Source organism: Pieris rapae, chromosome 17, assembly GCF_905147795.1.
Source record: "Pieris rapae chromosome 17, ilPieRapa1.1, whole genome shotgun sequence".
Taxonomy (NCBI): domain Eukaryota; kingdom Metazoa; phylum Arthropoda; class Insecta; order Lepidoptera; family Pieridae; genus Pieris; species Pieris rapae.
In genome coordinates this window covers 6,634,134-6,649,621 of record NC_059525.1, presented here as the reverse complement: position 1 = coordinate 6,649,621, position 15,488 = coordinate 6,634,134, and the positions used below count along the sequence as shown (strand labels likewise).

Here is a 15,488-nt window from a genome sequence, read left to right as displayed (position 1 = left end):
TCCTAAAAAATATCAATATTTCCTTAGGCAAACAACTAAAGAATGTCGCTTTTAATCACAAGGCGAAAATATGTCTCGTATTGTTTTCGTTCTTAATTCACACCATACAAATTGTCAAGCAACATGTCAATAAAAAAATGCGTGGCAAATACTTCCACGTGCTTATTTCACGCACACTTAAGCAATTCGATGTGCCGGATTCAGTGTCTTAACTCTTAAATGAGAGACGATAATTCTCAAAAAGTTAAGTGTTTTTAAAGACTTTGCTTAACTTGCTAGTCCATATTACTTTTTACCATGAAATAAATTGCGCATTGGTTAGGTACTTTTTACATTGATAATTTTTGCGTTCAGTTAGATATCGTCGTAATTTGATTTTCCAGTAGCCATTATCTAAATTCTAAGTATATAAAAATGAATCCCTATTTCCCTTGGTCACGGCATCACGCCAGAACGGCTGGACCAATTTCGCTAATCCTTTTTTTGTTTTGTTCGTTATTATCAGGAGAAGGTTCTTATTTAAGAAAAGAAGAATAGAAAATTTAAAATTACTTAACCACCATATAAAATTATTAAACTTTTTTAATGTAACCTTAAGACATTTGACAAAGAATTGACTGAATGCGTGCTGCAAATATAGTCAAAAAGGATTAAAAAAAAGACGTTTAAAACGGATTATTCTGTGAATCTTATTTTATTGATAAACAATACATTTAAAATAATTAATTTAAAGGATCTAAGAAATCTGATTTTCTGAGTTCACATGACGGTTACTTTAGAGCCATCAGGCCTAATATTAAAAGTTCAATTTAATATGGAATTTTGGTAAGTTTGGATAGACTAACATACACATTACTAACATAACAATTAACTTAATAAAATCAAAAATCTGCTCATTTATAGCGTCTAAGGCGGAACAAAGTTCGCCGGGTCAACTAGTATTATATAACATTATAACACCAGTTAGCGCGTGACATGATTTTGGAACAGCCGGTCGATTCTGTAACTCACTTTACAAATTTAATTTTTACAGTGCTAACCGTGCTGACTTTTTCTATATCCACACACTTTAGGTGGTACCTACTTACTGCCAATTTGTTAACATGAATGTTATAATCTTGAGGGGGGAGGATGAATTTAATCCACCTCTTTAGATTTGACTGGTGTTTATTGTATTGTCTTAACATAACTAACATAACTTTTACACATTTAAAGAAAACACTTTTTAAGCGGATTGAAGTCACCGTGATCACGCACGCTGTAAAGCACGCGAAACGTCGGATAAATTTAAAATTATTTTTCAATAATTATAAGTTTACATTAATACATAATTTCAATCCGTTAAAGTGTTTCTTAAAATGATGTTTATTGTCTGTAATAGTATCAATCACAAATTTACGAAACAATTTAGCGTAAGGTACGTCATAGTCCCTAATTTCGTATTTTTTTTAATAAGAAACAATAGTTCTGTGTTCTGATGTTCTGAAAATGCAGTTGAATTATATACTTAACTCAGTAAGTTTTATTACCTCAATTAGAAATAAAGGTACCTAAATTTTTCAGATACAATATATTTAATGTTATTAGAAGAACCCGTCTGTCGTAGTCTGCGGCGTGTTTCAGGAAAAAAGAACGATAGGTATTTTTTTAAAAATCGGAGTAAAAGAAGTGAATGTATAAAATTATTTGATACATTTGTTTGTGTTTGGTCTGCTTTATTTCTATTCTATAGTTGATGTTGTTAAGACATCTGTGCTAACTGCTAATTATTGATAACGTCAAACGTGACAATGACATGCTCTGTTAATATTTATTTGTGGTCAAACTACTGTTTGAAATTTACATCCTTCAACTGTAATATAAATTCATCATTTTCAAAATCCCATCATATTTCAAAATAAGATGACTTCAGAAAAAAATGCTCAGATTGGTCAAGCCCGAGAAGCGTTTCAGATGCTTTACCAAGTTTCACAACTTCTCAACACTGGGTTAGATGCAGAAACTCTTACTATATGTATTCAACTCTGTGAACTGGGCGTTAGTCCAGATAAACTTGCACTTGTTATTAAAGAAATAAGGAAAATGGGTGAGCACGCAACTCAGAGTAAAACAAACACCTTGCAGCTTTAAAAACTATTTTTATCGGAGATTGTTATCTAGTATTAACAAAAATCAGCAAAATATATACCAAAACACAATATATGTAGTTTTGTTTATAAGTATCCATTTAGTTCATGTTTACCTATCCCAATAAAAATCTTAATAGTGATCATACATATGAAAAAGTTACAAACTTTTAACCAAGAAGGATTTCTTAACTTTAAAACATCTTAAGACACCCTGCATTGTTCGGAGACTATTTGACACAATCAAGCTCAAGGAATTTGAAAATGTACACACAACTTTACAACAAATGTCACATATGAACACAATAAAACATGAGAAAACTAATACAATATATTATGTTACATAATTATATTGTTTTGTACTTTTCTTGTTCCTAAACAGATGCAATGTATTTTTGTTACAACAGGTACTGCATCTCTTTATAACTACTAATTTAATTGTTTGAACTTATTCTGTACTGTATTATTAGTTTTGAATAACTTATTAACTTGTCATATTATAACCCAGATAAAAAAGAAAAATTAATAACTGCTTGCTTGAACTTCATTTAAACATAAGTTGATATTGTGAGAATAACTATTAATTATTGTTTTTGTCCATTAAGGTTTCACAAACCACTCCTATGGGGTTTTAAAGTATTAAAACTATAATAAGTCAAGAATTAAGATAAAACAACTGTTGATATTTTAATTTTATATTTACCTAAGTATCATCTCATATTTCTAAATCCAAATAATAAATATTAACAATGTGAAAATTAATAAGCATGTGAAGCAAGACTGGAAGCATAAGTCTCTACACCATCAGTATTAATTTTCGAAACTCAACTACATGGGAACAAATAACTTAGTTGAATTTGGTTTGGATATAAAACTATGAGAATTTATATATTAACTAAGTAATGGGGGATAGATTTAAGTGAATTTTAAAGTCAGTTATACTAATAACTGATAATATCACAGATGCACAAAATTTAAAAAAAACAGGGACAACAATATTGAACTGAAGGTATATTTAAAACCAGAGAACAGTATTTACACTACAAGAACACTTTTTAATCTGGCAAGAAAGATGAAACTATAAAAACAATTCAGATCAACATTTGTACCTGCATACATTTGTATAAGATAAATATTTGACTAAGTTATTGAAAAGAACTTGGGCCTTGACTTTGTCCTAACACAGACGGGTCTTCAAATATTGGTTGTTGTGGCTTGAACTGCTCAGCTGATATTCTTGTAAACATTATACCAATTCCTTCAATTAATGCAAGAAGAATTCCACCAACTAATGCACTACCTGCCATTGCTGGTACACCTGAATTTAAACATAAATTTATATACAATTTTTGGTAAATTGAGTTATTTAAAAAGATTATTCTATCATAGCCAAAGTCTTACCATTTCTAGCCGCTAAAATGCCACCAGTAAGAGCCCCACTCATTATAGAATTCCATGGATCCTCCTTTTGTCGTAAATATACCAAAGAGCAATCAATTGTTGAAAACATTCCACCCCAAACAGCAAAGTTGCCACCTACTATAGGTGATCTTTCTTTCATGGCTGCTAAACTTCCCAACTAAAAAATAAGCATGCATGAGCAGAGCATGATGTTAATACATATATAATTTAATAAATACATAACAGTTAATATATGACACAAAGCTAAATTTAGTATAAATTTGGATAGTAGGCATGTAGTAAATTATTTCTCCTATTGAGTGGTAACAAAATCATGGGTTAAATATACCATTTTCCTGCTAAATCCCACAGGTGCATTTCTGAAGCCCTTAATAGAGTGAAATATTCCACCGCCTATCGCGCCCATCAGGAAAGCGCCACCAGAATCATCCAGGATCCTCCAAGGACAGGGCTCTCTCGAATATTCATCCATTATAAGGTTCTGTATTTATAGTGTGTATAGTAAAATATGGGGCTATGAAAGTTGATAATGATTTTGTAATACTAACCTTAAAAGTTAAAAGATCAATTAAAAGAATTTGCAATTTTTTAAAAGACACTTTACTTACCTATTTTTTTCTAAGAAAAACAAAATATTCTCTTTTTATTATTAAGTTTTTCAATGTCACCATTAAAATATTATTTTTTTTAACAAATTTTCACGTTTCCCAACTCAATATTTTACAATGGCATAGGGCAGTACTCACTAAGTCAGTAGTCACTACTCTCAGTACTCACTAGTCAGTCACTCTAATATCTATTTACTATTATCTGTGTGATGTCAAAAAACATTAAATATTATTATCGTATAAGTTAAAAGATTAGGTATAGTACTTAGAACTTATATTATTATTTTTAATCGGCATAAAGTACATTATAAACAGTTGTTAATAATAATATTTGTTATGCGTTAGTTATTCTGGAGTCTGGACTCTGGACTTCATTTGGTCTTATGGATTGTGACGGGTCTATGGCCTGAGGCCTCTGAAATCTGGTGTGTGGTCTGTGCTATTAGTATAAGCAAAACATGAATTTATATTAGGCTTTATTGTCAGATAACAGATTTCTGCTATTTAAAAATTAATTCCAATTAAACTTCATTAATAGCAGATATGACTATCTATAACATGTATATTTTCGATCGTTATGGAACACTTTTATACTACGGAGAATGGAATAGAACCAAACAATCGGGCATGTCGAGGGAGGAGGTATGCTGACAGAGGATTATACTTACTTATAATTATTTTAAACCTTTAATAGATATTGTTTTTTTTTACTTTACTGTAGGACATATTCTACAAAACATAATAATATGACTTTTTCAGGAAGGAAAACTAATGTATGGAATGTTATTTTCAATAAAGTCATTTGTCACTAAAATTTCTCCTTTAGACCCAAGGGAAGGATTTCTTAACTATAAAACATCTAAGTACACCTTGCATTGTTTGGAGACTCCATCAGGAATAAAATTTGTTGTAAACACAGATAATCAAGCTCAAGGAATTCGAGAACTGTTGAAAAAGATTTATTCAGATATTTATGTTAAGTATGTAATTAGAAACCCACTATGTGGTATAGGAGAACCAATTAATAGTGAATTATTTAAGAATAAGTTAGATTTATTTATCAAACAGGCACCATTGACAGCTGCACGTGCTTCTTGAAATTAAATAATACATTAATTTCACTGTAGATGAAATGTAATTTGGTTTTGTGTAAAACTATAAAAGATTGCCTAAATATAATGACTATTATTAAATCAATGTATGTTAATATTTATAATTTATTACATTTATTTACATATATTGAAAGTGAGAATGCTGTTCCATTAAAGTTAAAAATATCTAATAAAAGCCATAGCTTTTATCTCATAAGATATGCTTGCTAGTTTATAAAAGTAAATTATTATTAATTAATTAATTTAATAAGAACTTTGTAAGTAAATTATTTGATTAAGATACTATTTTAACTATTGCTTTTGTTCCATTATATAATCAATTCACAAATACATACCACTTTTAATTTGAAAATGATCTATTATAAACATGGAATCCAAAGGGATCTCCCTTTAGATTCCATGTTTCATATAACGCAATTCGTAGTATCATCATGTTAGTAAATATGAACGGGATTGTTTATTAACTTTTTTAGATTATTGATGTAACTTACCTACGCTTATTAATTATAGTAGATAAAATTTGTAATTGTGATCTGTCATTTAACAAATTTAACATTGTGTGCAAGGAGATAGACTGCATAGTTGTATAGTGTTGTTTTATACGTATGTTAACTGTAAGAGTACTAATAAATAAATGGTGACGTTTATGACGATATGACGTACCTAATCTTGTTTGGTTTTGAATACTTATAATTAATTGATAATTATGTATTGTGTAATAAGGTCGGTGGGATTAGAACGTAGACGGACAATGGTATGGTTCTATACTCTATCTACGGATTAGAATAGAAATGATATCTGTGCATTAGTTCATAGTCTACGTTTTGAATTAAGGAATAGATTATAGAAGTAAATATTTGTGACGAAATGTCAACAACGGTCAGCGCCGCCGGTTAGCCGGTCAATAACCTCCGAAGTCGGAACGAATTTCTCGGTATTTCGAGACTTTGAAGAAGAGAACCTGTACTTATTATTTACAAATTTCAATACTATAACCAATTGGCGATTACTACCTAAGTTATTATCAAGTAATGCTTAGATACTAATTAAACTATTATTATTATATGTTTGTTTATTATGGCTTTAGCTGTACGATTAAGTGATTTTAAAATATGCTGTAATGAGTGAAACCGATGATACTGACCTTCTTGTTCAAATACCACCAAAATTCTTCCTCGTACAAAGTTCTGACTCAGAAAACTCTTTACTGGAGTCTTCGCGTACAGTCGTACACAAACCGGTTTCATGCACGGCTCATGTTCTAGGAAGATTAGCCAATCAAGTGCATTCTCTTGAGTCTAGGTTGGAAAAATTAGAGCTAGATTCCACAACTACCTTAAGTATCAATTCACTTAGAAGAAAAACGTGGGACTCTGATAGTTTCGAAAAACATAGTGTTGATAGAAAATGTTTTACATTTCCACGACGTCGACGTAAGGTTTTTAAAAACGACAACGCAAGAAAAAGTTCATTGACGAGTCTTGACACTATTGAAACCGGAAAAGACAGAAACTTAAGATTTGAATACATAAGATTCCAACCACCAAATGATACTCAAAGCATGGATGGTGATATAAGCAGTATAGTATCCACTCCGAGTAAGAAGAATGACAAGTTGTTATTAAACGAGATTGACGAATTTCTTACAAAAGTTGAGTCCTATGAAACACCAGAAACTAGAATAAAGCCTGAGGAAACAATTCCTGAAAATGTGATAGGAGCTACAAGTGACTATATGACAAACAAATATGATCTAAAAAATAACATAGATTTGTCATTGAACAGTGAGAGAACAGTTCCTCCTAATATTTTACATAAGTATATATATTTAGTTAAAGGTAATACCAATGATTTATCTACTGCAAAAGGTAAATCTCAAGATGCAGAAAATCACTTGGAAAAGCATGAACGATCACCCACTATTCGCAAACTAAATTTCTCAGACAAAGACATCCAACCAACATCTACTCCAAAACGTTCACAGTCCATAAGTTACTCTGAATTCAACCCATCAACAACCAAAATATATGATAGAGCATCAAAAGTTTTAGAGCATTATAGGTCTCAAAATTACAGTAAGGAATATCAGACATCCACAGAAGATGGTGGCGTAAAGAAAGAAGATTTTAAAATGCCACAGTTAAGGCCTTTTGACTATGAAAATAGGGAACGATTGAAGATCCAGTTAGATTCTATAGATACAGATTTATTAAGCTTAAGTGAACTATGGGGAGAGAAAATTGAAAAAGGTGAAAGATCAGACAACATCAAGTTAGAAGAAGAACGGTTGAAACGAGAGGTATGTTTCTTTTATAGTATATAACATCATTAAACACAAATTATAGAGGGAGGAACTTTATGGTTAGGGCAGCAAACAAATTCAATATAATGTACGTAAATATCAAGTGCTAAAGAGTGTCTGCAACATAGAACACAAGAACAGAGTGTCTTCTTCCCTTTAATAGAGACTGTAAGTAGTGTTATTGGACACTCACTTATATAATAATCCTTTTTAGTAAATTAGGTTAGACTTAAATTACTTATTAGTCTTAAGTTAGGCTAGATCGTAATGTTCCATGATGTCTCAGTGAAGACACATGTATATAGAAAAAAAAAAAAAAAAAAAAAAAACAAATTCAATAACTCAACGGTGGACATTGATATGTTAGCTTGGAGTGTGGAGGCAGCAAGGAGAGCTCTGGTACAAAATTATTTTAACCAAGATGAATGAAATGTATTGACTTCATTTTCATTGTCAACAAATTAAATTCTGTTTTTCTATTTATTGTTATTGTTTTGTTTAACACTAAAATTTTTTGAAATGTTTAGGTACCTTCTTGTTATATATATTCATTTAAATTAAACTATTTGTGAAGATTTATAATTGGCCCATGTTGTTATGTATATATTCATCTATTTTTGTATTGTGCTGTGAATCTTCTTATGAATAAATAAATGTAATAAATAAATAAAATTCCTGTGAAACTAACAATTAATTTGATTTGAAGGGTTATTAGTACAATTGCAATGTAAATTTTTTTGTGAAACAGACATATATTTGTTTCATAAACTGGCAGTTTCTTTTTCCAGTGCAGTTTAGAATAATAATACAATACAAAGGCATATGGCCTTTGTAATGTATTATTATTCTAAACTAATTATTATTCTAAAATGAAATATCTCTAAAATTGGAAATATCATTTTCAATATAAATTTAGTAATATATTGCATCCATCATTTGTCTTATATTTTACGAAGTAAAAAGTAAAGTATGTCCATTAAGTTTTTTAGAATTCATTCAGCTTCAGTTCCAATGGGAGCAAAATTCGTGTAGGAGGGATGTGCAAGCTTCTGGATAATTTATACAGAATTAAATTACTAAATTTCCTTGATCTGATTTTCCTAAATTACATTTATAATAATATAGTAGTTATAGTATCAAAAACTACACTCTCTTCTCTAATAAGTTGGATGGATACTCAATGGATATTTACAAGAATGACATGTACTAGAAGTAAAAATCAAAATGATATTAAAATCATAATCCTATGTGTATGTTATACATTTATTTTGAACTTTTTTATTTTGTTTTGGTGTTTGTGCAAAATTACTATTTCTTATGATTTATGTTCTATTTATTTTAGTATTGTGTTTAGCAAAAATTTGAAAAAGGCTTCTGTTAATGTAATTTACCGGCTTACAGCACTGTGAAGCCATGATTCAACAATTGCAAAGAAAAATGTTAGAACAACAAGAAAAATTGGCTGTTGCTATCAAAGTTGATAAAGCTAAGGATGCTGCTATATCAAAGTTACGTGAATCCTGGTTGAAACTAACATGTAGCCTAGATAAAGCAGAAGAGAGACATCGAAGTGCTCTTGAGAAAATGATGCGGGAAGTAGATAACTTTAAGCTGGTAGCTGAAGATGCTCAGAAGGTAATCGAGTACACAAATTATTCCTCTCTCCTCTATATACAAATATACTCTTTTAACTAAAGTGTCTCTCTTCCTCTGAAATGAAGTAAAAAAAGTTAAATTTTAGTTGAAATAGTTCATCACATTTTTTTTTGGATGCATAGTTTTACTTGTAATGTGTAAAACATTACAAATATAAAAGTCATACATACATATAAGTTAATAAATTTTTTTTTTCTAAATAAGCTAAATGATTGAATTTTTTAGAAAACAAATCATTTTGAATCAGAACTGTACAAAGCTTTGAATTTGGCCCATGACTATCAAGAGAAATGTAAACAATTGTCAGCTGAAAAGAAGGAAATGCAAGAATGCTTAGAAAAAGGACTTGCAAGTAAGGATGAGGTGGTGAAGAACAAAGACAGAGAGATTGTTGTCTTTAAGGAGAATTATGAAATGGTAATGAGGTTGAATAAACAGTCTACTGACTGTGTGAAGAATCTTGAAGAGGCAGTTGAAAAGGTAAAGATATATATATATTTTAAATCCAAAAGTGGCTCATATTTACTCATCACACTGTTACATTAAAAATCCTGATCAAAGAGAATATTTAATACTTAAGTGTGCAATGGCCAGCGCTCTATTGTAGGCAACTACAGTAAACAGGAACAATTAGGCTTTAAATCTTTTATTGAATTTCAAGCAACAAGTAAATAATTATTTAAAATAATGTAATCAAATCGTGTTTAGTTAAAGGTGTTGGATGGCTCTATTTGTGATAAATAATTAAATGCCATGACTGCTATGTGAAATACTAAATACTTAAAATTGTATAGAGAGTGCCTGCCTTGAAATTATAGACAAAAGGCTATCAAGGCAGAATGAAAGTCCGAGTAAGCAAAATGCACAGCTTTGGTTCCGGCAGTAGTTTGATATAAACTGTTTGTTGTGTTTTAAATAAATTAATATGAATAAATTTCAGGAAAAACATGAGCATGAACTAACAAAGAGTAGACTTAATGAATTGAACCAGAAACTCCAAGCTTTTGAAGAGACTAAAAATTTAGTTGAGCAAGAAAGAGATGTGGTTAAAGAAAAAGTTAATGAGGAGAGATCGAGATGCAACTTACTGGAACGACAACTATGTGATAGTCAAAATCAACTCAGTGAATTGTTGAGGAAATGTGTAAGTATATTAATAGATGCAACCCTAGGGCCTTTCAAGTATTACTGAAGCAGATTTACTTTTTTTCCCCCCCCCCCCCCCTCTTTTTGGCAAGATTTAGCAAAAGCCTTTCAAAAATAATAGCATATATTGTACAAACTTATTTTTTTCCAAAGTAGCCATACCATCAAATCAGTACCATCATAAGGAAGCTTAAGGGCCTGAGCGACCCCTAACCCTGCTAAAAAAATCACAGCTGTGCCCCATTAAACCTTTCTTCGTCTGGAATTATCACTTGCTTGAATCAAAACATTGTTAGGAAACCTTAGTAAATGTTTTTAAACTCATAAATCAAAATTTCTTAAACCAAAATCAATGTATCGACGAAACTGCTACAGATGTTAAGACCAATGATTGTTGCTAATTGTTTTTTTATATCAGTTATCGTGACTTTTATTGTTAAATGTATGTAAAATACCTTTTCAGGATACCCTCGACAACGAGACAAAATCCCTCCGCAAACATTTAGAACTGCAGAAAACAGAGCTAAAGAATCATTATCAGCAGCAGCTAGAAGAAGCCGTTTTAGGCAAATTGCAGGAGTTCCAACGACAGCTGGAAATGGCTGAAAGGGAAATGGATAGTGCTGCAAGGAGTAAGGAACACGGAATTGTCGATAGCTTTAATAAACAAATCGCTCGGATAGAAGAACAGTAAGTAAATATTGAAGATATTCCGGATAACATTAAACTTGAAAATTTTGGTGCATCTCTCTATATGTTTTAAATACATTTTCTTTATATTTTATAATCCAAAACCGTTGTTCTCTTTTCGGGAATCGAATCCAAAAAATATAGCATAAAAGTATCGGAAGTGTTAGATAATGTTTATATTTTATGGAAAACTCCAGATTTTTTTTACTCACACTGGTCGCCTGGAAGAGATTTGACCTTTTTATTTTATAGTACTGGATTTCTATATTACTGCTTATTACTGGAAAAATAAAAGAAATATCTTTTATTTTCAGACATCGTTTAGAAATAAACGTGCTTGAAGAGAAACAGCGGGAGGAAATCAAGCTCTGTCGTCTGCAGCTAGCGCAGGCACATGAGAAGATTGGCTTGCTTGAGGTATAATATTCAGAAAGGTGTATTTATAAATTTTACTAAATGAAATGTTATTTAAATTAAACTGACTTGAAATATCCATTATTAGTCTAGGTACTATAACGCGACAGACTCGCGTTGGCGTAAACAATGTCACACTACGGCTAATGCGCGTATACGCAACGCACACATAGAAGCACGTGGCTTCTATATAATGCGATGTCCCACCAAGCTCTATATATTCAATATTATTCCCGACTAAAGAGGCTCGCAGGAGACCCCGACACGTACTAACGGATCCGGATGATCCAATGACAAAAGCAAACGACAAATTAAAAGCCGCCCGTGCGGCCAAAAATAATAACAGTAGCAATAAACAACAGACTAGGGTAAAAAAACGTCTTAACCGGGGAAGGCGAGGACCTTTACTTCGTACTTCGTTCACTCCAGTGTAGCTTCCGTCCTGCACTTCGCGTCTCACAAGAGACGCCCTTGTGCGAACGATTTTTTTCGATCAGAAAAATTAAAATTCCGTGATATTTGACTCGACCCCCTCCCCCCCTTAAATACCTCACGTTATTTATGGACGCCCCCTTATATAAAACGTACGTTTCTTTTTGGTAGAATTGTATTGCAGTTAGAATCAATAAATAAAAATTGAAAATATATAGAGGATTTCCGTCATAGTTGAAAATCAATATACGAAACGTTTGAGAAATATAAAGTACACGTAATATATAAAATATATCAAACGTTGTATTTGTTTGAGGAATATATAAATATACTAGCAGACTCGGCATAACAATAAACAATAACAAATATTTGCAATAAAATAATATTGCGGGTATAAATTGAGATGTATATCCTATCTTTTAAGTTAGATTAAACTGCACACGGTGTGCAAATTTGATTGATATCGGTTCGGTAGTTTAGGAGTCGATAGCGGACAAACAACGTGACACGCAATTAATATTATATATTACTAGCTGACCCAAACCCTGACGGCAAACGATGATTGTAGAGGGGTGAAAATTTGTGTTTGCATGTTTTTTTGTATGGTGTATCGTAAAAAAATAAAAACGAAAAGTTTTGTCTAAAAAATAGATAAAAAAATTTAGGGGGATGAAAAATATATGTTGTTCGATTCTCAGACCTACCCAATACGCATACAAAATTTCATGAGAATCGGTCTAGCCGTTTCGGAGGAGTTCGGTTACTAACCCCGTGACACAAGAATTTTATATATAAGAAGATTATATTAATCGTTGTTGTTGTATATGGAAAGAATTTTTACATTGGACATCATGGCCAACCAGCTAAAGTTGATTTTGAGAGTAAAACGTTAATTCGAATGACGTATATCTTTATTTCAGAGCAAACTTGACAATTACCGACGTAAACGCGGCGAATTGGCGTCGCAATTGCACGGCGTGATGGAAGCGCAATGGAGACAGGCATTGAGGATATTGACATTGCCCACTCATAGGGGAGAGTTGGACAGGACCGATGCGAGTATGTTTCTCTTTTTTATGTATGTTCATGATTTCTGATACTTTTTTTATAGATAGGCAGTACGGCTTTCTGTTTAAGCAAGCAACATTTTTTTGAGTCTAAAGCATAAAGGCTGTTCATGCGTCATACTCGTGAACGGGTGCTACTTGTGGTGACTGGTCGTACTTGAATTCGTGTATGCGGTGATATTAGTTGTTTATACTACGTATTTGCGTGTTGTTCTCACGAGTATGTAAATGCGTGCTCCTATTTCACCATGCCTACTGCTGATAGAATACAAATGTTTTTTTTCTCGTTTATATATATTTTATTATTATAGTTAATTACTGAAAGATTTCATGTGAAACATGGTGTAATGGTTGCAGCTCCTTACAAATATTTGTAAAACAAAAATTTGACGATTAAAAAGGTTAGCGGAGAGTTTATTGCCAGTGCCCTTCTTTTTATTGACGTTCATATTGCATTACCTAAAAATGCCACTCATCCTCACAGCCATGATGCGAACGCTTCACCGCAGTTCAGTTTCAATCCCGTCCATAAATCTTACTTCGTCGCTTCTCTTGAATACGCGATAGTTGTCAATTGTTATCTGTCGTGAAATTTCTTTATTTACATACAAATCTGATAAAGACAATTTCCTGTATAAAAATGTCATTATCATGTATTATCTGTGTCATAAAATTTATTATAACGACATTATATATGACGATTATTTTCAGTGTGCACCCCACATCCGCATGAATATGTCCCGCCCAAGATTCCCCCGTTAACAATGCCGAGTGAGAAATTACTCAGAGATGATAGACCGCAGGGTCTGTCGCATTCGCGGGACCTCAACTTCGAAGATCTTAGCGATACTGAACTCCAACATTACGTGAAAATGGTAAGTAATCAATCAGTAAGCAAAAATAATTAAAAAATAAATACAAATATAATTTTAAAAAAATCATGTCATACTAATTTTTTGTTTTATTTCATGTTTGTTTTGTTTAATATTTGTATGATCTCTTTGTGTATGTCATGTTTAAAATAGTATTTTGTGGTTCTTTTCCATTGTAATAGTGGGCTGAGCGTATTTCCATTTTACGAGTAAAACCGTATGTATTAATAAATAAACACTATAGGTTTTTATATGACTTATCAGCAGAGCAGTGTTAGCCTAGTGACTTCACCATGTGGTTCTCATCAAACTTTTTTTGGTGAAGGCAAACATTATAGGGAATCCTACATGCCTTATACTCAAAAAGTTTACGGCGTGTGTCAGGCACAAGAGGCGAATCACCTACTTGCCGAAATCTGAGGCCTAGATCTCAAAGGTTGTAGGGCCATTGTAATATGTATCAATAATGTTAGTAAATATTAGTATGTATAATTTAACGACAGAGATTTAAGATTAAATATTTTTCAGCTTTTAACAAAACCACCGAATTTCGACGTGAGTGAACCATCTAGAGATAGACAAATCAATGAACCGCCAACAAGTGATCGTGCTAACCGATCTGATTTAATGGAAAAGTTTGACCGACTTGACAAAAAAGATAGGAAACATTCTAACAAACCACCTTGGAAGTCGTAAATATATGAAAAGGAAAATTTCTGTGTATAATATAATTTGTTGATTTCAAGTTAAAACATAAAATTCTGTATTAAATGCAACGGCCTTATTATAAACGATTTTCTATAGGCAACAACCGCTAAAGGAAAAAATGGCTAATCGAATAAAGTCTACCTAGAGAAATAAACTATATGTTGAATTGATGACCTCATTTTAAAAGTTACTCGTTTTATGTAGTTCTAGAAATGAATTTGTATCTTTTAACCTCATGACTCCGCCCATGTTATTATTCATATTTTGTCACGTTTAATATTGTATCAAATGTTATATTTTATGTGTAAGTTAAGGTATTATTTGTATGTTCTGTTTATAATATTAAAGTTTTGATGAATATGACTTTTTTTAATTTTAATTCCAAAGCACTTATGGCCCCTATCTATCCAGTCGTTTGTTGATGAAAAAGTATATTTAGTAGATATGGATAGTAGCGTACCAGTAATATGGATATTTAATGTTTATAATACAAATACAGTCCAAACCGTTTACGACGACATCGTTTATACTTTAGAACATACCGGTTATACCAAAATCAAAGGTCCCGGCTGTTCTACTGTATTAGGTTCTTAATAACAATGTCATCGGCTCTTACGACCAAATATGAGTAGTCCCCTTCGTTGTCTTTTTCGTCTTATAGAGATTTCACTGCGTAAAGATTAACACTTGCACGTAGAGGGACGATAAATATAACACCGGCATGTGCTAGACATAAAAATCTACTTGTATGCAGGTGACGGCTAATCACCGGTCCATAAAAAAATGATCGAAGAAAAGAATCTGAAGCTAATACCTCTAATAGGATGGATAACTGGGTCTTATTGTTATCAAATACAGCGACTTAATACAAACCCTTGATCTAAAATTTGCTTAAGTTATTTTTATGGTAATTTTAATACTGTAAATACTTTT

At 31.7% G+C, this 15,488-nt stretch overlaps 3 protein-coding genes across 3 annotated transcripts; 2 read left to right on the top strand and 1 right to left on the bottom strand.

The window, feature by feature from the left end:
* Window positions 1-2,805: 2,805 nt before the first annotated feature.
* Window positions 2,806-4,310, bottom strand: LOC111001583 (mitochondrial import inner membrane translocase subunit Tim17-B). The gene is made up of 4 exons (XM_022271520.2): window positions 4,157-4,310; window positions 3,877-4,029; window positions 3,528-3,705; window positions 2,806-3,444 (listed from the first exon to the last, which is right to left on the bottom strand). The coding sequence occupies exons 2-4, from the start codon at window positions 4,018-4,020 to the stop codon at window positions 3,272-3,274; spliced, it is 495 nt and encodes a 164-aa protein (XP_022127212.1). The 5' UTR covers window positions 4,021-4,029; window positions 4,157-4,310; the 3' UTR covers window positions 2,806-3,271.
* Window positions 4,311-4,595: 285 nt separating this feature from the next.
* On the top strand, window positions 4,596-5,357 carry LOC111001584 (trafficking protein particle complex subunit 1). Its single transcript, XM_022271522.2, has 2 exons — window positions 4,596-4,798; window positions 4,916-5,357. The coding sequence occupies exons 1-2, from the start codon at window positions 4,700-4,702 to the stop codon at window positions 5,252-5,254; spliced, it is 438 nt and encodes a 145-aa protein (XP_022127214.1). The 5' UTR covers window positions 4,596-4,699; the 3' UTR covers window positions 5,255-5,357.
* Window positions 5,358-5,753: 396 nt separating this feature from the next.
* LOC111001582 (centrobin) lies at window positions 5,754-14,915 on the top strand. The gene is made up of 9 exons (XM_022271519.2): window positions 5,754-7,567; window positions 8,972-9,205; window positions 9,452-9,706; window positions 10,167-10,370; window positions 10,836-11,062; window positions 11,377-11,479; window positions 12,829-12,967; window positions 13,687-13,850; window positions 14,376-14,915. Exons 1-9 carry the CDS (start codon window positions 6,389-6,391, stop codon window positions 14,541-14,543), a joined length of 2,673 nt encoding a protein of 890 aa, XP_022127211.2. The 5' UTR covers window positions 5,754-6,388; the 3' UTR covers window positions 14,544-14,915.
* Window positions 14,916-15,488: the final 573 nt, after the last annotated feature.